Genomic DNA, 24,023 nt, shown 5'->3' with positions numbered 1-24,023 from the left:
AATGAAATTTCGCACAGCTGGTCCTTAAGCTTTGGCTTAGCTGCTGTAAGGCTACTATAAATAGACACCAGGCTTCCCTCTTACAAAAGGCCTAAAAATGGCATAAAATAAAATATGAGCAATTGTTCATGTAAATGGCCATGTGCCACGTTTGTCCTGAGCAAATGTCACCTGAAACTCCCCCATATCTCTCCTCCAGGTTGGCGGCACATCTCTGGACAGGGTGTATTTACTCTCCTTTACTCAGCTTACTCCCCTGAACTTGACATGGAGTGGAATTTCCATGTAGTTACCCATTAGCCCCGGGGCTGAATTTAAACCTTTAGTTAAATTAATCCGTTGAACTCAAACACAGTGCTTCTCCCTCAGAAACGATGTCGCAGAGCTTAACTGAGTGTGACACCCGAACCACTTAGGGAGACCTGCTCCCTCCACACAGCTCTGCCCCCCTCCCCCGCCCCCGCGTCCTCACCCCCACCCCCCGCAGGGCAGGCGATTACTTGCTGGGGTGGGGCTGGGGTACTGCATTCAAGGATTCTTCCCAGACCCAGAGCTGCAACTCTGGCCAGGAACCCATCCTTACAGAAGGCAGGGTAGGTGCAAAACGGGTGTTTCTGGAAGACAGAAAATACATACTGGTCCCAGTTTATATAAGAAGAAAAGAGATCATAATCCTCAAAAGGGGAAGGTGTGCGAGGCCATCCTAGTCCACCTCTGACTTCATAGAAAACGGAGCACATTTCAGGACCAAAGTGAACATTCATGTTGGCCTCAGCTAAGAGATGAAAAGTGACAGCCCCACCAAGTGGGACGTGCCCTCGTCCGGCCGCAGGAGTTGTCCGCGCGCCTGGACTCCAGCGCCGCGGGCGTGTGCTTGTCTCCGGGGCTGCGTCCTCCGAGTGAATGAGGCGCAACCTCAATGGTTTTCAGCCCGTTTCACGGTGGGACAGTCCGTGTGAGGCTGTGGACCTGCCCCCGTAACTACGAATAACGACTGACTTCTCCGGGCCCAAGGGCAGCGCGGGGGCTAGTTACAAAGTTCAAGGGCCAAATCTAGACCCCCAACTCCCGGGACCACCTGCTCAGCCGCGACTGAGGGTTCGCTCGCACCCCTGCTCCCCGGAATGCGCGCGCCCAGGAAGTCCTCGCCTCCTTCCCTGGTTCCCGCGAGTCCCGGGAACCACCAACTCTCCCCGGGAAGCGCGAACGTCCCGGACCGCCCGGCGGAGCCCCCGCCCGCCAGCCGCTCCACTTTCTCTTCCTTCTCGTCCTCCTCCCGCGGCCTGGCCGCCCGCCGCCGGCTCCACGGCCGCCGCCCGCGGCTTTGTTTTCCTCCGGGTTCCGTGCCCACACGTGACACTGTTATTGCCAAGAGCGCTCGGAGCGCGAGCGTGGGGCGCGCGCCCCTAGAAATACGGACGCCGGGCCCGCGGCCGGGGAGCGGCGGGACCGACCGGCCGACTGGGGCCCGCGGGCCGGCAGCCAGCAGCCAGGGAACCGAGGAGCCGCGTGGGTCGGGGCGGCGGCGTCCCCGCTCGGACGCCGAGGAGCAAGCATGGCCCGCCCGCGGGGGGGCCGGTCCGCCGCGCACGCCGCCCGCGCCCCGCGCCCTGCCCTGCCCGGGCCGCCGGCGCTCGCGCCCGCCGCTTAGCACTGGGCGCCGCTCGCTCGCCGGGCGCCGCGGAAATATCGCCGCATTTGGACACCATGGCGGCGGCCGCCACCCCCGGCCCCGCCGCCTGCAGCACCGACGCCTCGGGCACCAGCGGAGCGCCGCCGCCGCAGCCCCCGCCCCCAGCCGCCGCGCCGGCCCAGCTGCCGGAGCCCAGAAAGCCGCGCGTGGACCCGCGGCGCCGCCGGGCTGCCCTCTCCTTCCTCACCAGCATCTCGCTGGACGGGCGGCCGCCGCTGCAGGACGGGGAGGGCGGCGGCGAGGACCGCGGCGCGAGGAGCCGGCTCAGCCCGCTCGCCGCGGCGGGCACGGCGCTGCCGGAGGCCGGGTCGGGGCCCTGCCTCGCCCAGCCCTCCCCGCCGCCGCCCCCGGCCCCCGGCGGCCACGCCACGCTGCCGGGACTCGCCGCCTGCGCGCCGCCGCCCGACGGGCCGGAGGAACTGGAGGAGGACGACGCCTTCGCCGGCGCGCAGGGGCCCGTGGCTGCCTTCCTGGGCCCCGCGACCCCAGGGGGCGGCGGCGGCAGCCGGGGCCGCCTCGGCTCGTTCACTCCGGGGATCCTGCCCGTCGCCTTCGCCAGGCAGACCTCGCAGACCCTCTGCGCCCTGGAGGGCCCAGTCTGCGGCGCCGGCGCCCTGGAGCAGCTGCAGAGGTCCCGGTGAGTGTCCGGGGCGCGCGCACGCTCCCCGTGCCCCTCCCGCCGGCTCTGCGCTGCGGAGCACGGTCCTTCCCCGCTTCCCGAGCCCGGCCGGTCCCTGGGCTTCCAGCCCTCATTCCAAACCACGGGGCACGCGAGGGTGGGGGAGACCCCAGGCCTGAGCGTGGGCAGCCCGCAGAGCACAAGCACCATGGCCACGCAGTGGGTGCAGAGTTAGGAGTTGCGGGAGCCCGTTAAAAAGCGGCGCCGAACCCTCCCCTCGCCAGGAGCAGACCTCCACCCTCCGGCCGGAGATGCGCTCCCTCCAGCCGGGGAGACTTGCGGGGCACACAGTGCAGCCATGGGCCGCTGGCGGCTCAGGGGCGCGTGTGAGCCCCAGCCTGTCCCAGACACGCGGCGAATCCCTCCTGAGAAATTCCTGCCTGCGCTCAAGTGTTCCCGGCGTTTTCCTTTTACTTTTCTCAAAAAATGTCAAGTCCTTCTTACATTCCCTTGATCCAGGCCAGGGGTGAAATAGGGCTGGGTTTCTTTTTCATGCCAAGATGAATTTGCTAGAGTTAGTTAAAAGCATGTTTTGCTTGCTAACTTGTTATCTGCAGGTATTGAGCATCTTAGCAAAAACATGAAATGTTGGCCATTGGCTTATTGTTCGGGAAATAGCTGGAGCTTGTCACCACGTGTTCAGGGGACAGCGGGGAGTTAGACTGTCAGGCAGTGGGCGAGGTTGGAGAGGACCCAGGGGCTGGGAATGCTGGCCTGTTCCCTGGAGAGTGTCCAGCCTCCCAGGCCGCTAGTTACAGCGGACTCCACCTTGGCGCGGTTAGTGTGACCTCCAGCGGCCTGGGGGTGCTCTCTGGGATGGGACCCAGTGTGTACATGGCGGCCCGAGGTGAGGGAGACTGTTCTGTAATGCTGGCTGGAAGCTCAGGCATGCTCTGGCCCAGTGAGAAGGTGCCTGCGGAGACTGCACTTCCTCCCCCAGGGGACAGATGGGGAAGAGCAAGCTGCCCTCCTCCAGAAGTTTGCTGAGTCTCCTTCTTCCCAGTGGGCGAGGTCCTGCCGGCTCAGGGGAGCACAGCAGTGAGCCCCAGGGCTGCAGGCGGGGCCAGGAGCCGGGAAGCAGCCTGGGCTGTGCGGGTGAATTACCCGTCTGGGCACAGGGCACGGTCTGGCCCTGGCATTTCTTGTCAGCGCTCACCTCTCCCATCAGCGGGTGCTGCGGGGAGGGAAATCCCTTCCGTTCTGGGCAGTGTGCGCACTCAGCAGTTTCTCTCTGGGCAGCTGGATGTTACCGCCTGACATCACTCACTGGCTCGTCATGTCTATAGTTTGAGCATAAACCCAGCTATCCAGAAGGTCAAGACAGGAATTGTAATAAACATCCATGGTATTCCAAGCCAGTGTGCACGGCAGGCCTGTGTCTCCTGGTACACAGATGTGTTCTTGTGCGAAGAGCAGCCGGAGATCAGATTACCTCCCACTTCGGGAATGTCCTGTGAGGGCCTGTGGAGGCTCTTGTGTGTTGGCACTTCTGATCCAAAGAAGAGCTGGAATTTACTCTCTGACCGTATCACTGCGAAGCCCTTGTCTGTGTGACACCCCCCCCCCCACCCCCACTCACACACTAAGATGGGTTAGTCAGTATAAGGTCCCTCCTTACCCGACAATCACATCCATCTTTCTACTTAGGGATTCTCTATAACTGACACCTTGGTGAGCATTCAAAAAATTACAGTTGTCCACAGACACAGCATCAAATGTAAAGTACAGAGAGGTTGTTAATGGGCAAAACTTGACTTAAGAACGGCCGTGAGCGCTCGCCTGAGCACAGCTGCTGGAGTGGAGACACCCTGGGACGCTGGGTTCCCCGTGCTGTGCTGCTTCCCAGGGCCCTGCCAGAAGCATGTGCTTTGCGATCCCTAACGCGCCCTTGAACTGCCCAGACAGTGATGGAGATTGCACACGCGCTCGAAGAAAGGATGCCCTTTGCTCTCCCGCGTGCCTCCCTTTAAGAAACCCTGCGAGGCGGGCTGGTTCCACGTACGCCTTCATGGAGGGTCCCTGGCGCCTCCGTGGATTTTAAAATCCCGTTATGCTCTCCTTGCGTTTGTTCCTCGCTGTGTAAACCTCGCTGCTCAAAAGTGTGGGCTCTTTGACCTTCACAGGAGCTCTTAGAAATGCGACCTCTCCGATCCCACGGAGGTTACTTGAGACCAACTCTGCATTTTAACAAGATCCCCAGCTGGTTCCGTACAAAAGGAAATGGGGAGCTAGTTGCCACAGTGTATCTGAATCTGTCTCTTCAGGAGCCGGAGGTTTCATGTTCCGGGTTTGCTGTGGGTGTATAAGCTTCCAGAATTATCCCCTCTGAAATCTTGAAAGCCTTGCTTTTCTGTCACTTCCACCTGGACACGTGTAAAACCGATCCCAGTTGTTGCTTGGACTTCCAAACTCTGAAAGACGACACAGGAAGTGTCCTGTGCCCAGGCCTGGCACGGGTGTGTCAGTGGGACGATGACACAGTCGCTTTGCCCCGGGCTGGAGGGTTGACATTGGTCACGTTTAATCCTCAGTCACCGTGTGTCGATTCTTCCACAGGCCCCGTGTGGCCTCTGTTTGGGCCCCCTGGCTGCTCTGCTACTTGCCATTCTGCCTGGTAATTTCTAGGGGACCCAGAACCACGGCCCCGTGGCCGACTCCAGCCTGGGGAGCCTGCACAGGGAGGGGCTAGTCCAGGTGGCGGAGGTGGAAGTCAAAAGATGCCTCTTGCTTGATACCCTGACTTGTTTCTCCGCTTGGGTTGCCCACGGGGAGGGTGTTAATGGGTGAAAGGGAGGGCAAGTTTATGAGGTGTGTTTTAAGGTTTCCTTTCTAAGGCAGCAGCTGGCAGCAGACAGCCACCCAGAAGCCCACAGCCTGAGCCCTTGACAGGAGAGGTGCACGGTGACCAGCGTATTCTTTTAAAATAGCGTGAGGATGTTGCTTCTTAGAACGTCTGAGTGAGCATGGTGCCTTGTGGGGAGTTAGGACTTCAGCAGGACAGGGCCCTGGGGTACAGAAGAGCCCCGGGTCTGGGGTTGAATCCTGATGCCACTGTGTGACCCGGAGCAAGTTAATCAGTTTTTCTGGGTGTTTCCTCATAAGAGCCTTGGCCTGTGTCTGGGGCTCTTTTAAGTGCTAATTGCTCTTAACATCCATGCTGAGAGCTGGCCCTGGGACGCAGTGACTGCTCCACACACCGGAGCTTCTGGGGCGTGAACGTGTTTAGAGTCACAGGGGACCTCCCTGAAGGCAGGCTCGGGCCTGCAGGTCTGACAGGACCTCCGTTCCTGTTTCTAAACAGTTGCCTGGATGCAGCTGAGCTGCAGGTTGAGAACAGGCTCCCCGTGCTGTGCTCCTGTCGTGGGGCCGGGGAGCTGGGCTCAGGATGCTGTACAGTTAGTTACTCAGCACTGGGACCGAGCCCAGGCTCCTGCACACTCGCCGCTTTGCTTTGCAGACTCGAGCTCTGGACTCCCTCCCTCTGCACTGCCCTGCTCGGGCGAAACCTGGGCTCGGCTGTGACTGTCGCCTCACTGTGAGCTGACGAGGGGATCGGCCCCAGAGGAGGAGAGGGGATTGGACATGTTTCCCTGACTCCCACCTGGCTTTGTGACTTCAGGCAAAGTTACCACTCTGCTCAACTGTAAGCCACTGACCCTCCGGGGTTCAGAGATTGGGTGCAGAGGTCAGTGAAAGACTTTGAGCTCCTCTGCAGGAAGCCGACCCACGTTACTGTTGAGTCATTTTTTTCAGAAACATGAACTGTGGAAGCAAAGCTGCCGTTCCAGCCGGGCCCTGGTCAGGAGCTCACCCAAGGGTCGGGGAGGCCTTGCCCTCAGGACCCAGGCAAGTGGCCCGGGTTCACCTGCTGCCCTCCTGCCAGTCACCAAGTCCGAAATGCTGTGGGTGAGCTTGGAAGGGGAAGTAAATCAGAAGCCTGCTTACTGCTGGCCAGTGCCCAGGGAGGGCAGCAGGCCCACGTGTGACCTCTGCCCTCCAGGAAGGGCAGGGAGAACTGCGGCCTGGCTCGGCTGTGCCCACGCTGCCCAGGAAGCTCTGCCTGACGGACTGTTTCCCGTCGTCGGGAGGAGAGTTGTCAGGCAGGGAGAGGGCCAAGGGCAGGTGGCTTTAGAGCCCACTGGGGAGGAAGGCGGGTGAGGCCGGGGGCGGGATGGGATCAGGGTGCCAGGCCGGACGTGGCAGCCTGGATTCCGGGCCTGGGCTGTTGGGACTGGTAACCCTGGGCCGTCGCCTCACGCCCTACCCGTCCTCCCTCTCCCTGTGGGATTGGAGGGTTGGGATGGAGGGACACTGAGGCTCTCCGGGTCTCGGGCTTGGGCGCCGTCGTCCTGCGTCCTGCTGCGGAGTCTTGTGTGTTTAGCTTGGGGGCGTTTGGATAACCTGACCTTAGAATCAGATGCAGACATGGTGTTAAGTTTGTTCCATGTGGCTCTGGTCACAGGACATGCACGAATGAGTGGTGAATGGGTTTCTCTCGGGGTGAGGGAGGCCTTTAAAAACCACCTTTGGCGGAGCTCCATCTGGCAGCGAAGGTGTCACAACTGGACCGGCAACTTTAGGAGCCATCCAGGCTGGACGACTGCCCTGGGAGCGGTCAGTCCTCACCACCCCCCATCCCCCCCACCTCTCCACCCCCTGCATCCCAGAGTGATCTGCAAGCGTCGCCTCTGTTGCAGGTTGTAGACATAGGTTTCAGCCCCTAACGACACAGAGGGTCAGGAGTCAAGGTCACGGGGGCAGAGGGTGACTTGGGGCTCTGTGGGCCGTCTGGGATGCTGTGGAGGAAATCCTGGTACTGGAGCTTAATGTCTGTGTCATCCTCTCACACGCACTGAGCACAGTGACCAGGCGTGCGGAGCCGCCGTGCTGGTCCTAGGACGGGCGTTGTGGCCGTCTGTTGGGCGATGCACGTAAATAGGCCGTTTTTTCCCCGGGAGGGCTTGGCTGGAGCCCCCACCAGGCCTGGGACACTCCCCCCGGGGGGGCGGGGGGCTCAGTGCCTTGACAGTGTCTTTATCTAACACAGTATCGAATGGGGATTAAGTGAATTCCTGTATGTAACAGCCCTCAGGTGGCACACCGTCTCACCCCACCTAGAGAGGGCACAGAGGCTAAGTGACTTGCCAGGGTCCCTCAGCCCACACATGGGAGCTGGGCTCAGCCAGGCATCTGGCACCGGAGTCTGTGCCCTTCCTTCCCAGTACACTCCCTGGGCTGTGGTCTGTGAGTCGGGCTCAGGAATGCTTGTCAGACTGGCTTTGGCTGACCGTTGGCTTAAAGGGCCCTCCTCGCCCTGGGTTCCCTGAGCATGGTTTCTGCCTTTCAGTCCTTCAGGAAGGACCCCTGTGTGTGAGGGCCCAGAGGGCAGTCCAGGGTGGACGGGGGCCTCGGTGACTAGGAACTCCTGCCCAGCACCTGCCTGGTCCCCTCCCCCACACTTACTCCCTGAGGCCTGGCTGCTGCTTCAGCATCTGGGCTTCCCACTGTGTACTTCCCGGTGGAGTAGGGTCAGGGCCTGGCACAGCAGGAGCTGGTTGTGGCTCTGGCTGTCACTTCCTTCGTGACTGTTCTCATCTATGAAATGGGAATAACAACACCTCCTTCCTGTGAGTTTCCTTGGTTTGAACCCTCCGTGTCTTCCCAGCTTCACCCTTTCCCCTACAGCCCAGGGCTCTGCAGACGGCGCCCCCCATGGGCCCAGTGTGGCCACGGGCTGTGTGGAAATGAAATCCGCTGTGAACGGTCGGCTTGTTCATGCCTGTATTGTCTTTGGCTGCCCCTGTGCTCCAAGGACAGCACTGAGGAGTTGCGGCTGAGACCACATGGGTGAAAAGTTTAACATGTTCATTCTCTGGCTCCGTACAGGAAAAGTGTGTGACCCCTGTCCTAGTCCAGTGCTCTCTGCCCCGGAGGTGAGTGCTGGACCCTCCCCGCCACCCTCCCTGTCCTGGCCTTCTGGATGCTCCCGGCTTCTGTTTGGACCCACCAATACCTTCTCCCCCATCTGAAACCCACATCTGCTCCGTTTTAAGTTCCTTGTATTTCATGGGAGGCAGCCATGGCCACCACTGCAGCCCCCCTGCTCCCTTGAGGATTATACCCATTTTAGAGCTTTGGAGACTGAGGCTTGTTGCCAAACTTGCCCAAGACCTCATAGAATCGAGAGCTAGAATTTGAAGCTGGTTTCTCTGGCTTCTAAGCCAGGTTTTGTCTAGACCTGGTAGTGTGCTCTCGCTGGCTCCTATGGATTAAGGAATCTGTGAGCTGGTTGGTGACCTGAGTATATAATTACATGACAAGAATTGGTCAGCGTTACAAGTCAGGGCTTTTTCTTTCCTCCCATTCTCCCCTTGTGGGGCTGTCATCATCAGAGAAAGAGTGGTGAAGACCAGGCGCTTTTATGAGAATCTGTTACTTCACAGAGTTTTGTGAATTTCCCCTTTACCCATGTTCCACCTAAAAAAAATCTGACCCACTCAAGTTTCATCCAACATGTAATTTTAAAACCGAACTTTTCACAGACACTGGGGTTCAAAGAGACTGCATGCAGGAATCAAAATCATTAGCCCTTACTCTTCCGTAAAACTGTGTAATGTTGTACTTTTATTTTTGTTTGTATGTTCTTGGAGGCTTTCAAAAACCAATCAGTCAGGGTTTCCTGTAACCCCACCCCCTCCCCGCTGCCTTCTTTGTTTGTGTTAGCATTTGGATAGCTGCACATAGTTTATATTTAACAGGGTCATCATTAATGTGGTCTGGGGTTTATTGCTGCATGTAGTCAGAAAGACAAAAGCTTCTAAAACAGAACATGCAAGTGCTAGGAGTTTAGGACTTGGAATCTCTGTATATAAAAACCTAAGCGCCCGTCGCAACCGAAACAACTGAACGGACAACCGAACAGGCTGCGTGGGGCAACCCGGCCAGCAGGGGGGGTTAGTGAGGGAGGACCAAATGACTGAACAGCGGGCTGTGTGGGGCAACCAGGCCAGCAGGGGGAGCAGTGAGGGGCGACCAAACGACCAAACAGCAGGCTGCGTGGGGCGACCAGGCCAGCGGGTGGGGGGGCGGGCAGTTGGGGTTGACCAGGCCAACAGGTGAGGCAGTTAGGAGCCAGTGGTCCTGGATTGTGAGAGGTATGTCCAACTGCCAGTTAAAGCCCGATCCCTGTAGGATCCTCCAGGGGGTCCTGGATTGGAGAGGGTGCAGGCTGGGCTGAGGGGACCCCCCCCCCCCACCCCACCCCTCTGCACGAATTTCATGCACCGGTCCTCTAGTGTTATAATAGTGTGTGTGTGTGTGTGTGTGTGTGTGTGTATGAAGAGCCTGGTCTTGTCCTAGCTTCTGAGGCCGGGAGTACTTAACTCTAAGGTAAATGTCACGATAAATAGATGACAGACCGTTCTAGGAGAGAATAATCGAATACTCAGATGCCAACGATTCCTATGTGCCTTGCACATCGAGTCTTATTTTAAAGCATTTTATTCCCTGACCCACTGGTAAAGCAAACTGTCTGCTTTGATCCTCTCAGGAGGAGGGGAAAAGGGAGGGGCTGGAGGAGAGGTAAGGTCTGTAGTGTTTTGCGTAACAAGTAACAACCAAGCTGGGCATGTTAGGGGATAAATGGTTGATCGGGTGGTGAAAGGCAGTCTTGATTTGAGTAAAGTTTGCTTTGGGAGAGAGAACAGTGAGGAAGGAAGATGACATTACAAATGTCCAAGGTAATTGTGTGGGTAATTGAGGCTCCAATTCATGCATCGAAAGCAAACATCTGATCATATGAGTTCTAGATACTTGTTTGGGGCGTTACAAAAACTTGCACAGCGCTTGCATATATATTATTTTACCAAGTCGTTTCAAAAAAGCAACGTGGCGGCTGTTTTACAGATTAGAGAGTGGAGACCATGAAGAACTGAGGGACTCCTCTGTGGTTAAGTCTCCACATGTGGCCCAGCTGGGATTTCAGAACCTACATTTTCTAATTCCAAGTGGAGAGGTTGTTTGTCTCTTTAAATTGAAATTGTATTGAGATAACACCAGTTAATAACATTATATAAATGTCAGGTGTACAGTTGCAGGTTGATATCTGTATGCTCTGTTGCATGTTCACCCCCCAAAAGTCTGGTTTCCATCCGTTACTGTGTATTTGACCCCCTTTTCCTATTTCACCCTCCCGTTCCCCCTGACCTTCTGGTCACCACCGTTCTGTTGTCGTATCTATGAGTTTTTTGTTTTTTGTTTTTAGTTCATTTGCCACTTTAAGTTGAGAGTTTGAAAACAAACAGAAACTCTACCATAGCAGTATCACTTAAGAGAAAAAAAGCACTCTGTTAGGTGCTGGAAGTTTTTTCTCCTCTGGTCCAAATCTTCCACTGGCATATCAACCTCAGGAGAACACATGCTGGGCCCGCATCCATTGCAGACTATGGGCTAAGTCAGCCGAGGTCACTATGTGAAAATACAAAGAAATAGTGTCCTATAGTTTGGCTAGCCAGCCTTCTCATCAAGCCGGATGCTGATCTCCACGTGATAACCCTGGGCCAGCCAGCAGAACCCTGGGTTAGGGCCCGAGATGTGGAAAGTTTCCCCAGTAATGACCTTTCTCCACATAATAGTTTTGGTGTCAGGTCCTGCTTCCCTGCACCCTGCGGCTTGGCCTCCTCCTCAGGAAGTTGAGTGAACAGATTCAAGAGTAGAAGGACCAGCGTTGGATTCAGCTTCCGCCCCTGAGTGGTACCTTTGGACAACTCATTTAGTCCCCTGGGCCTCAGCATCCTCTTCTATAAAATGGAACTAACAATCCTGCTGTTGGGGTATTGCATGCAGTGCCAGCAGAGGTTGGGGCCCTGGTGGTTGGGCAGGGACCTGTAGCTGCTAACTCTGTTCACAGTTGCCTTGTGCCCTACACTGTCTGCCTGTCAGGAAGCAGGCGAGTCCTGGCCAGATGGCTCGGTAGGAGTGTGGTCCCAAACACCACAAAGTTACCGGTTCAGTCGGTTCCTGGGTAGGGCACTTACCTGGGTTGCAGGTTCAATCCCTAGTCGGGGCACATATGAGAGGCACCCGATCGATGATGTTTCTCTCTTTCTCCCTCTTTTTTAAAAAAAAAGCAGTTGAGAAACTTGACAAGGTCGCTGGGGTCATGGGAAGGAGCTGTTTGCTTGGAGGAGCTGTGCTGGGCTGGAGCAGGTAATGGGCGGCATTGTGTTAATTTTCAGTCAAGTACAATAAAATCAGAGAAGCAAAGGAAGACAATACCCCCTCCATTAGGCAGTGCATTTGGCCCTCGTAAAGGGGAGACTTCACAGTTTCCATGGCCAAAACAAAGGCCTTGGGGACAGGGAGGGAGGACACGGTGAATTCACACATTCAGGGGTGACCCTTAGAGCAGAGAGGTGACGCGTGGCAGCGCATCCAGCCCACGCCGCACCCAGGATGCTGCCTGTGTGGGATCCCGCGGCCCTCATGGGCCGCACCGCGGGCAGTGTCCCCACGGACAGTTCTGGAAGATGCACCATGGCTCACTCCCTTTGCAGAAGCCACGGCCCTCGTCCTGTGGTCCTTGTGCTGCCTGCTTGGCCTCCTTTTCTAAGCAGAATACCCCGATGTGAGGCTCCTGGGGGCCCCGGGGCCCGTGTGGCCGAGAGTCGGTCTGGTGACAAGGCCTCACCTTTCCCATCGCTTCCCCTCCCTGTTCACGGGTCTCTCTGCACCTGACCCACCTCCTCTCTGAGCCCTGGAGAGACTGAGTTGGACGGTCCAGGACCCCAGTGGAGCCAGCCCCCTGGCATCGGTCAGCCCACGCCCTCTGTGTGCCAGGGTCACACACCTCTGTGCAGCAGCCACGTGGTTGGGCTGTTCCGACATCTTGGGGGCCAGTGTCCGACTCCCAGAAGAGAAGAATTACAGCCGGGCAGCTGGGCCGGGCGGCAGGGGCAGTCAGGATCCTGTGCCCACCTGGGAGCGGGCAGTCACCTGGGTCCGGCCCTTGAGCTGGGAGGACTGGCCAGACTGCAGAGTGGCTTGGGCCAGCTTACAGTGGGAAAGAGAGGGAGCAGACGGAGGGCTGTGTGCCTGCAGCTCGGAAGGGAGGAGGGGAAAGGGACTGGGGCCACCTGAGGATTTTGATCAGCATCCTGAGCATGGGGGTCCCCAAGGGAGTCAGCCAGGCGGAGTCAGAATGAGGCTTGTTTGAAAGTTGTGTGCCATTGCGGTGGGAGAACAGGTGCGCAACTAAGCCAGAGCCCCCTGCCATGGGCCGGCAGGAGGTGCCGCCCTCAGGAGAGGGTAGTGATGGGCCGGGGGGGGGGGTATGGGGGGGGCGGGGGCAGACCAAGAGGTCCAGGAGGCCGTGGAGGGACTTGGAGATGGACTGGCTGTGGAGGATGGGAGACGCGGTCCAGGGAGACGCCTTCATTGTGTGGCCTGGTTGGACGGCGGTGCCATCTCTGTGGCCGGAGGAGAGGGGCGCAGTCCGATGCTGTGCGTTGAAAAACCCCGCCGCGGGGAAAGTTGTAAAACCGAGGGTGGCCCTGTTTCCTTTCATTTCATTTTTTTTATTTTCCCCAACTTGTGCCTTGACTCCCCAGAGCTGCAGGGGGCGGAGCTGCGGGTTATAAATGACGTTCTGAGTGAGGACATGCGTGGGGACGTTTTCCTGTTTCAAATGTTGGTGCCGTTCATACTTAACGAGATCATCTCAAGTTTTATGCTCATTTCCAACTTTTTGGGCCTAAAAATTCTAATAATACCTGTTCAGGTAAATGTTGAGCGTATCCGTTTCAAATAAATAACCCAAATCAGATTTTATTCATTTACCTTCAGTTAAAGATATATCATTTATTTTTATTAAAGAAAAAAACGCCCTTCAGTGAGATCACGAGATTTTTCACACAGTCCCCAGTTCAGCGTGCACATGTCTGCAACTGATTACCAGGTGCCGAAGCCTGAGAGACTTTGAATGTGGAGAGTAAAGATTTGTTCTGGAAGAGAGAAGACAAAAGCCTTTGCCAAATGCGTTATGCTCTGCTGCGGGGACCCAGGTCCGCGTAGGTCCCTACTTCATTCAGCATAAGGCCGGAGCAGACCTAACAGTCCAGCAGCCATTGCATCTCTTTCTGGTTTTATTGGTGGTTTTTGTAATGCCCCCCTTTATCCTGGGGACGGCGATGCCCAGCACCTTGGATGCCTGGAGCCGGGAAGAGGACGGAGTTCTATCTTCGCTGTGTTTTTTCCTACACGGGAATACCTCGGATAAAGTTTGATTTATAAGGTGAGCACAGTAAGAGATGAACGGCAATGACTAGGAAGAGGTTCTGAGAAGTGGTCCCTAGTCTCAGGGCACCCTGGCCGAGTCTGCTTGGAGGCCCCGTACTTCCTGGCGCAGCACGCCGCCGTCGTGACAGCACGTGCTTTTCCTGTTCCTGTCTTCCATGCACGGGTGTTCGGCCTTTCCCGTCTTAGCTAAGCACTGACCCATCAGGAAGCGCTGAATGGCTTCTGTTGGAGGTTGGGATTGCCAGCATCCCGGCACTTTGGGGCCTTTATGACGTTCATAAGGGGGACGTCTAAGCCCCGTGTGGGATCCTGTGGCGTCGCCCGATCGCCCAGACGGCACTGCTGAGTGACTAACAGGCGGGAAGAGTCTGTATGGCGGAGATGGAGGTCAAAGCGGTAACTCCTGTCCTGGTGGGACAGAGTGAGACGGCAGTTTTAACACGCTGCTCAACACAGCATGCCATTTAGAAATTGTTTATTTCTGGAATTTTCTAATTGGTATGTCAGGACCCCTGCTGACCATGGGTGACTAAAACCCGGCGAGGGGCTGCCACATGGTCTGCTGACTGAGCACTGACCTTGGGAGCTGTGGGGCCACGTGGGAATCGCTCCTCACGCATCCTGACCCCAGGCAGGTGCTGGGACCTCCGTGAGCCTCCGTTCTCATCTGGGGGGAGGGGGGCGATCTCGCATAATCAGATGCCTCCTGGTGTGCCTGCCAGGCCATACCTCTGGTTGGGGTGCAGCACCGAGCGCAGTGTTCTCAGTAAACACGCGAAGTGAGGACGTGGTCCCGGAGGCTCTGCAGGTTCTCGCATGTTGTGGGGCTGACACCACACGAAAACGAGGGGCTTGACCGTCAGGAGTTAGCGCCCGCCTAGCCCTGGAGACCACACCCCTGCCACTGCGCTTTCTTGCCTTTGACTCGTAACATTGTATCCAAACACGTTTTGTGACCTTCCTGAGAAAACGGGTGTGGTTTTGGGGTCCAGGAGGTGCTTCTTGACACTCGCTCTGCTGGACACGTCACTGTCTAAGGCCAGATGCCCGTGCTGGTGCCCTGGACCCACCCGCCACGTGTGGCTGCGATGCCATGGGAGCTGCTGTGTGTGCAGAGTGACTGATCCCGCGTTTTTATTCGACCTCGTCTGTCCAAGTGCATGTGAGGAACGGAGGCCATGCAGTTTGGGAGAGTCGGAACGATGTGTTCAGTGCACTCAGCCCATCTGTGGTTCACAGTGCTTGCGGAGTTCATTAGGAGGTACAACATTTATGTGTAGCTCAGTTCTTTCGGAGCCAGGAAAGTAAGAGTCAAGACTGGAATATAAGGTATGTGCAGGCTGGTGACATCTGGATTTTTTAAAGAAGACTAGAGGCCCGATGCATGAAATTCATGCAAGGGGCTCGGCCCTTCAGCCCCTCGCAGCCTCGGCCGGCCCTCGCAGCCCTGGCTTCGTCTGGAAAGTCATCCGGACAGTCGCCCGGAAGGTTGTCCGGTCATTCTGCCGTTCTGTCTAATTAGCATATTAGCTCTTTATTACATAGGATATTTACACGGGAGTTGCACTTTGATTTTATGTTGTCACAAGTTAGTCCCAGATGCCTGCTCTTTTCAGACAGACTTGCGGCTGATCCGAGAGTGTGAGTTGGAAAAGAAATCACTGGCCGTTTGGAATGCTGATGGATGTTCTTTGTTTTCATGAGGGTCAGTGCTGCCTATCGCGGGCCTTGCAAGCAGGACCTTTGTACAAGGCAGTTAACAGAAGGTGCCCGAGGAGGAAGGTTCCAGCTTCTTTTTATGGCAAATGGAGTGGGGTGACACGCTGTTAGCCTTGGGTCTCCTGTGAGCGGGGGCGCCGTTCGGCCTGTGCCGCCATGTCCTTCGCCTCGGGAAGGAGGAGAAACACGAGCAGCTCGTCTGGGGCGTGGCCTCAGGGCCTCCAGGTGGCAGGACCCCAGGCTTGGGGAGAGGGGGTGGCCCATTTCCCACTTTGGCTTAAAAAAGTGGCTTTTGATTGTGAGTCTGAGGTTTGGTCTCAGCAGTGTTCCTTATCCCACGGGCCACCTTTTTGCTGGCACCTGAATAGCTCGTAAAGTGAGTGGGAACGGCCCGCACTCCGTGTGCCCCCTGCCTGCCTTCTGGCAGGGGCTGCGGTGTAGGAACCACGAGTCTCCCCTGGAGCAGCTGAGCATCACCCAGGTAGCCGGGCCCTGTCTGAGTTCTGGCTCTGCGCCCTGGAACGCTCACGGAATTGAGAACGACACTCGCTGCCGGACGTGGTGAGCGCCACTGGGGAGAAGAGGAGTATCGGAGCTGGGTGGTCGGAGGGAGAGGAGCGGAGTCAGGCTGCTCCCGGCCCCAGACCTGTCCCGTGTTCCCCACGGCAGCCAGGCCTTCGGCGTTGCGCTGCACGAGAAGGGCTCTCAGAGGCCCACCGGGGTGGGGCTGCCATGCACAGCCCCAGGCGTGGAGGGTGAAGGACAGGAGCCCTCGCTCGCACACGGGGACCTCGCCACAGGCCGTCAGCGTTGGACGGAGGCGGGTGAGAGCCCAGGCGGCGTGTCCAGGGCTTCTCCGTTTCCTCCCTAGAGCCTGGTGGCCGCACTTCACCCCCTTCAGCTGCCTTTGCCGCGGGAGTGAGTGTGTTACCAAGCGTCCAGCTTGTGTGGCGTCCTCAGGTGCAGAGTTATGTTCTGTAACGTTGGGGTGGACCCGCCTTAGCTGCTGACACCGAATACGGAACCACGGCTCCCAGCGGAAATTCGGGGTTCAGCTTGCGAGCCTCCGGTCACATTTTGGTTGTTCAGTCGATTCACCGGTTCTCTGTTTCTGTTTAACGGTACCTGACTTAGCACGTCAGGTTGGTTCACTGGCATTGCGCCCACGGCGGCAGTGACCCAGGCCTGCAGGGGCCCCTCTCACGCCCGGTTCTCCTTGGCCACGCTGCCCCTCACACTCGGCAGCACTGGACAGCACCTCAGTGCTATGCCCGCCATTTTAACAGCCTCTTAGGGGTTTCTCTGCTCTGCAGTGCACGTGTCCACGGGTGACTGACAAGCATCCTAAATCCAGGTTTTGCAGTTGCAAATGCATTTAAACAAGTAGGAGGATCTTCGGCCACAAAATCTTCAACTAACGAGAACGCAGTGTGCAGCCGTCCCCCTCCTCGTGGTTTTGCCTTCTTTAGTCTCGGTTACCCACAGTCCACTGCGGTCCCAAAATATGAAATAGAAAATGCCAGAAATAACTCACACATATAAAATTGCATGCCGCGCTGAGTAGCACGCTGAACTCTCGCACCATCCTGCGAGGGGTAGGAATCGTCCCTTTGTCCAGCGTGGATGCGATGAGTAGCCCCCATCCCCAGCCTCTGCGATGAGGAGCCCCCATCCCGGTCATCGGGTTGATGCGCTGTATCCCAGGGCCCGTGTTCAAGGCCCCTGTTTCCCCGAAGGATGTCCCTCAGCACAAGCGGTGATGCTCACAATTCAGGTGTGACCAGGAGGGCTGTTGACTGAGGAGGTGATGGCTGTGCAGGGAAACCATAGCGTGTGCAGAGTTTGGTACTACCCTCGGGCTCTGGCATCCACTGGGGGTCTTGGACCGAGTCCCCGCAAACGAGGGGGGACGGCTGTGCTTCACGCAGGTGTTCCTCAAGCGTGTGCCGTGCGCCGGAGCTTCCCAGGACGGGGCTGTCTCGGAAGGAGCCTGTGTTCTGTTTGACAGAGGCTGCCCATTGGTTCCCACTGTGTTTCTGAGAGCACCTTCGGGGGGCTGGCTTCTTGACGAGGAAACGAGAACAGAGCCGGTGTCGCTCGGGTCCCAGCGGGAAGTGAGGGTGACCTTCAGGCACCGAATGCCGTGTTCCTCCCACCAAGCTGGGCCGGCACACAATCAGCCGGTGCTTCACACTGAAGGCTGACCTCATATGCTCGCTCTATCAGAAGTGACCGTGGCTTCCTTCATTTATGATTCACTCACACGAGGGCAGCATGGCCTTGTGCCCGAGCCACCCTGTGGGGCTGGGGGCAGCTTAGAAATGACAGAAAACCTTCCCGACTCCGGGGTTACTTCTCTGTCAATAAAGACAGTATGAACACGGGTGTGTGGGTTGGTGAGAACCAGGCGAGTTGATTCGTGTTTAGTGCTGAGGTCTGCGCCTGGCACAGGGTGTGTGTGAGCCATGGTGCCACTCCGCGGACGGCTGCTCGGGAAGCGCGTGCCCGTCAGTCAGTGCTGGCTCTGGAAAGAAGGGGAACGGTGAGGGACAGTGCAGTCACACAGCTCGGAGCCGAGAGGAGCGTTTGCAGCTTTCCAGTCCTCTGGGTCTGTTTGGGTCACAGAGTTGAGACCTGGAAAACCCAGTCAGAGCTTTATCCGTCCAGCGTGGCAGTCGGTGGTCAGCACATGAAACATGTCGTCAAGTCTGTCATTCCAGGTGAGCGGACAGCTAATCAGTGAGCAAATATTAGTGGTCACTGCTGGGTGCCGGCCACCCGCCGAGTTCAATGGTTCCGTCTGTGAATGTTCAAGTGATGGAAGAGCAGAATGCCAGAGGCGGACGCTGCAGAGCAGAGTGTCCTTAAGGCATGAGAAGAGCAAATCTGTGTGTCACCCCAAAACCTCAGTCTCCACAGCTGTAAAGAGTGTTTAAACTCCAGGCTGTCCTTGCCTTCCTTCTGCTCAGCTTCTGGGGGACATGTCAGCAGAGGCAGCTGCGTGCCACCCAGGGTGGGAGAGCACCTCGTGTGGAGGGTCCCCAGCCTGAAGTCACCCCCGGACCCAGCCCTGTGCCCTCTGACCGGACCTCAGCAGCCCGTCCGTCCGCCTGGCACTGCCCTTTGTGTCACCGGCAGGAGGGAGTGACACAGGAGGCGGACGTGTTGCCACGTCGGTCCGGCTACAAGGTGGCAGTCGTTTGGAAAACCGGTTCTTTATCTTCTCCCAGAAGCCTCACTCTGGGCAGTTAGGTTACTTGCTCCGTTTCTTCGTTCACAGACCCAGGCTCACAGCTGAGTGGCACAAAATTAAACTTTTTGTGGGTTTAGTTGGGAGCAAGGACATAAGGCAGCAGTGAGAGCAATGTAGGACATTCTCTGTGCTTTCTAGAAACGGAGTCTGGAACATTCTAGCCCTGGTGTGTGTGTGTGTGTGTGTGTGTGTGTGTGTGTGTGTGTGTGTTATTTGCTTGCAAAAAAACTGCAGACCTAAATTCACATTTGTTCTGTTATCGAATAGGAGACGTCCGATGCACGAAGATTCGTGCAAGAATGGGCCTTCCTTCCCCTGGCTGCCTGCACCGCCTTCGCTCCAGCACGGAGCCGCCTTTCTGCCTCTCGCCTTGTCGCGTCAATTTGCATATTCCCTCCTTATTGGCTGCGGGCTCTGCCATCTTTGTCACGGAGTTACAGTCAATTTGCATATTCCGTCTTTATTAGGTAGGATTAAGTTTTGCTTTGCCTGCCCTGGTGTGTTCATACACATAAGCTGGATGGAGCTTCTTGTTAGGAAACCTGTTTCCTTAAGGGGAGAGGGTGCCTTTCCTATAAGCAAGTGTTTGGTGACGCGTGTGAAGTAGACAGTTTATCCCAGATGTTTTCTGCTGTGCACACTTCTCATCCGTGAACAAGTGATTCCTCTGTGTCTGTGTTTACGGAGCCCGAGGCGACCGTGGGAGACTCGCTGTTAAATAGGTTCCAGTCAGGTGATCCGGCTGCGTGTGCTCCTGAAAGACCTGTTGGGTGTAAGAAGACGAACTGAGCACGTGCACAGAGGCGCTGCCCGCCTGGTTGGAATTAGTCTGGGTTACACGGGCTCTTCATGTTCCTCTCAATAGAATTTACGATTTTCAAAATTTCATCTAAAGATAAAAGCCTAGGTAGTTAAAAGACAAAGGCTTCAATTATTTTTCAGTCAGAGTCCAGTTCTACAGTTACCACACCCTCCCCTGGTGCTGGGACCTCCGCGTCTCTGGAAAATTGCAAGGTCATTCTTGTCTGTGGCGGCTCGGAAATTGCCCAAATAAGGTAACTCCTCTCAAGTGAGGACTTTGGAAAAGATGTTGATTTTCAGGTAACTGTGTTGATGGCGGATGGATTACCAGAGCCCGCAGTGGGAGATGGTGAGGACGTAAGCCACATCCTCCTCCGGCTCCCCTGTCCCCCTCCAGCTCCCCCGCCCCCCTCCAGCTCCCCCGTCCCCCTCCGGCTCCCTCGTCCTCCTCTGGCTCCCCGTCCTCCTCCGGCTCCCCGTCCTCCCCCGTCTTCCTCCGGCTTGCTGCTGTGAGCCCCTGCCTGGTGCATGCCAAGCAGGGCCCTGTGCTGCCTGCTGGCCTCCAGCCAGCCCTCCTGGGGGGACCAGGCACCGCTGTCGTCTGCAGTCATTACAGCAGAAGGCCCCCTGGGGGCGGGGTCCTGGGCATGCCTCCCAGAGGCTCCCGGAGGCTCCCATAGGCACTCTGTAGGGCCGTGCACCCTGGCCTGTGAAGGCCCCGTCTAAATACAAACTGACCTGGGACTGGGGTGAAATCTTGCTTTGAAAATGCACACCATTCCTTTATCTGTCATGTCTCACCTTCAGCCTTTCTCCTAAAATACTGTAGTCTTTTGTGTGGGCTGTGCATCCAGTGTTTTCTGTTGTATATTTTCTGAAACTGTTTTAATGTATTGATTTGAGAGAGAGAGGAAGGGAGAGAGAGAGAAACAGCGATTTGTTGTTCCACTTTCGCATTCATGGGTTGACTCTTACCTGTGTCCTGACGGGGACTGGCCCGCACCTTGGTGTCTTGGGACGATGCTGAGCTCGCCAGCTGAGCTGTCCGGCCAGGCCCTGTTGCGGGTTTGGGCCTCTGGTCCTCACGCCGGCTGCAGAAGCGGGATGATATTCTTTTCCCCACCAGGTGTAAGTACAGGCAAAGCTCTGCTGGACGAGAGGCGTGAGGTCCCGGGAGTGGGTTTCTGGATCTAGGAATTGCTCCGTGCATCTGTAAGCAAACAGCATGGAGTGCGCACACCACACAAGCACTTACACGACATCAGAGCCGTTCTTACCTGTGCGGGGCAGTGGTGTTACTCTTCGTTTCTCATGACCGACACTTCGTAGCCATCGACGACAACTCCTCATCCCCCTGCTCCCCCATCCCTGGGAACCTCCACCCACCTTCTGTATCTGAATGTGACGGCTCTGGGTGCCCCGTATGCGTGGAACCCCAGTATTTGTTTGTTTATAACTGGCTTGTTTCACTTTGCACCAGGTTCTGAAGGTCCATCCATGTAGCATGTCAGAATCTCCTTCCTTTCTGAGGCTGCAGACTCCAGGGCACGCACACGCCACGTTTCGTTCATCCATCACCTGTCGGTGGGCATTTGGGTGGTTCCACCTCTGGCTGCTGTGAGGGCGGCTGTGCCTGGTACCAGCGTCTCCTCTCCCTCCCGTCGGGAAGCAGCCTCGTGTGGGCGGCTTTCAAGGGAAAGGAAGCACCGATTCCTCATCAGAACTGATGCCTGAAAATTCACATTTCAGGGAAATGAGTGATTTCCTGTCTTTTGGAAAGAAGCAATTCTAGGAATATTTTGAAATGTGTACAAGCAGCTAAGAAAGTACTTACTCATACAGGGCTGTCTTATCAACCTTCTATTCTTTTTTTTTTTTTGCCTTCCTCTCTATTTTCTTCAATGAATGGTGCCAGTTGATTCTCAGATACTACCTAGAATACCATCTCTACATACAGGGGTGGGCAAAAGTAGGTTCACAGGTGTGAGTATGAGAGACAGCGTACTCTTGTATTATTTATTTATTATTATTTATTATGAACAATTATAAACCTAACTGCCCACCTGTGTATATACACATACATATTTATGTCTCTGCATGTAATACAAACACGTCATATTTTTAAAACTCCTTTTTTTCCCCCTTCTTTTTGATAACAAAAAGGAACGCCTGTGTGAAACGTTTAGAAAAAACAGAAATTCCCATCATGCCTCCCCTGCCGCCCGGGGGGAGGGGGGGGCAGTGGCGGGCGGGGTACGGGGCGGTTTGTGTCAGGTGTCTGTGTGCATATTCTCTCTCGTTTCAGTACGAGAGACCAGGCTGCATGTGTCCTTCTGGAAGGTTCCCTTTTTCATTAAGTCGTGCGTCCTGGCTCTGCATCGTGCCCGTGACTGTCGGTGGCTGGTCGTGCGGCGACCGTGTTGCCCCGGGAGGAGCCCTGCAGGGTGGCTCCTCCCTCATCAGGAGGAGAAGCGGCTCCCAGCTCCGCGTGCACCAGGCACGGCCTGACCGGGATGGGGCTGCACAGAGACCAGGTCCCTCCCTGCCCGGTGCTCCTCCACGCGGTAACACTGCTCTCAAGATCGCTATCAGCGGAAATCATTTTCCCTGATCTCCTGGGAGTGCGCTTTCATCATTCCATGTTTGCTTAATGGTTATTTCAACTCCATGTGTTTTCCTTTCTCTCAAAAAAAAAGAAAGAAGGAAAACTGCCCAGGCTTCTTTGGACGACTTCCTGAGTCTCCCCTCGCCCAGAGCTGGAAACTTTTGAGGCCACAAAGCTCTCAGAGCCCTGGACCCACCCTCAGAGTCCGGCTTCCAGGGGCCCCGCTGCAGCCAGTTGTTTCAAAGGCTGGTTAGAAGCACAGGGTCTGTTTTATTTACCAGACTAGAGGCCTGGTGCACGAAATTCATGCACGGACCTGGGGGTTTCCCCTGAGCCCAGCCTGCACCCACTCTCTCCAATCCGGGACCCCTTGGAGGATGTCTGACTGCCGGTTTAGGCCCGATCCTGCATAAACTGGCAGTCGGACATCCCTCTCACAATCCTGGACTGCTGGCTCCTAATCGCTCACCTGCCTGCCTGCCTGCCTGCCTGGTCGCCCCTAACTGTCCCCTGCTGCCAGCCTGGTCGCCCCTCACTGCCTCTGCATGCCAGCCTGATCACCCCTAACTGCCCCCGCCCTGCCAGCCTGGTTGCCCCTAACTACCCCCTACTGCCAGCCAGGTCAACCCCAACTGCCCCATCCCTGCCGGCCTGGTCACCCCTTAGTTCCCCCCTGCCGGCCTGGTTGCCCCCAACTGCCCCCCTCTGCTGGCCTGGTCGCCCCTAACTGCCCCCCACAGCCAGCCTGGTCACACCCAACTGCCCCCCCCACCGCCTAGTCGCTCCTCACTCCCCCCTGCCAGTCTAATTGCCCCCAACTGCCCCCCCCGCCAGCCTGTTTGCCCCCAACTGTACCCCCACCGGCCTGGTTGCCCCTAATTTCCCCCCCTGCCGGCCTGGTCGCCCCCTACTGCTCCCCCCCGCCGCTGGCCTGGTCGCCCTCCCCTGCCAGCCTGGTCGCCCCACGCAGCCCGCTTATTCAGTCGTTTGGTCGTCCCTCTCTAACCCCCCTGCCAGCCTAGTTGTAGGCAGCCATCTTGTGAGGGTGTCAGGGTCAATTTGCATATTAGCTCTTTATTATATAGGATGCCTCCTTTTTCGCAGTTTTATTACCTTGTTCAAAATACGCTGTAAAGTTGCACAGGTGCCACCCTTACGGAATCACTGCTTGCATCTGTCCGCTGTAGTCGGTGTACTGTTCATTGTTTTGAGGGTTTGGGGTGCTGATTATTTTGTTTGTTCAGTCATTCAGCAGGTGTTCATTGTGCACTAACCGGAGGTGTAGCCCTGGATGTGGGGAGCCCTGAGCATGTGGGGAGCCAGACAAGAACGTGCGGACAGTGCAGGGCTGTGGTGGCAGAGCTCTGCTCAGGATGCCATGGGAGCAAGGGGGGACCCAGCGTGCAGAGAGGGGTGTGAGGGAGGATGGGTACCCCCCCAGCAGGGCCCTGCCGCCCACGGTGTGCCTGGGGGCGCTCAGCAGGTAGCTTTGCCTCATTGGAGGGAAGGGTGTGGGGGGCGTGGAAGGAGACTGGGCTGTGCCCTTCCTCCGTTCCCACACTTGAGAGCCACAGGCAGGTTCGTGAGCACGAGCGGAGCTGGCAGGTCCTGGGGTGACAGCCGGCTGGGGGGCAGGATGGAGCCGGGCAGGTCCTGGGGCTGCCTCCCACCCCGAGGCCCCTCCGGGCAGCCCTGGGGCATCTGGGGAACGGATGTCAGGTTCCCTCCCAGAGTTTAAATGGCAGATGTGGCGCTTCAGCGGCCCTTTGCCCCCTGTGCGCATGGCCGCCGAAAGGTGGAAGCAGCGTGTCGTCAGCGGAGGAATGTTTGCACACGGTGTGGTATCGACTACCGTTCAGCCTCAACAAGGAACGGGGTCTTTCCCCCTCCCCACGTGGGGTCTGGACTCTTCTTCAGTAAAGGTCCGCTTTGCTCCATAATAAAACGAGGAAAGAAACTCTGACACGTGCGTAGAGTG

At 56.9% G+C, this 24,023-nt stretch overlaps 1 protein-coding gene across 1 annotated transcript in view; it reads left to right on the top strand.

Annotated features, from left to right (window-relative positions):
* Positions 1–1,504: 1,504 nt before the first annotated feature.
* Positions 1,505–24,023, top strand: part of CABLES1 (Cdk5 and Abl enzyme substrate 1) — a 73,671-nt gene continuing 51,152 nt past the window's right edge. The window contains exon 1 of the mRNA XM_028155794.2: positions 1,505–2,330. Coding sequence (XP_028011595.2) covers positions 1,708–2,330 — 623 coding nt within the window. The 5' untranslated portion in view covers positions 1,505–1,707. The remainder of the gene's footprint in view (positions 2,331–24,023) is intronic.

This window comes from Eptesicus fuscus, chromosome 12 (assembly GCF_027574615.1).
Source record: "Eptesicus fuscus isolate TK198812 chromosome 12, DD_ASM_mEF_20220401, whole genome shotgun sequence".
In the NCBI taxonomy this organism is placed as follows: domain Eukaryota; kingdom Metazoa; phylum Chordata; class Mammalia; order Chiroptera; family Vespertilionidae; genus Eptesicus; species Eptesicus fuscus.
Note: the sequence above shows the minus strand (reverse complement) of the source record. Positions and strands in the feature narration are given on the sequence as shown.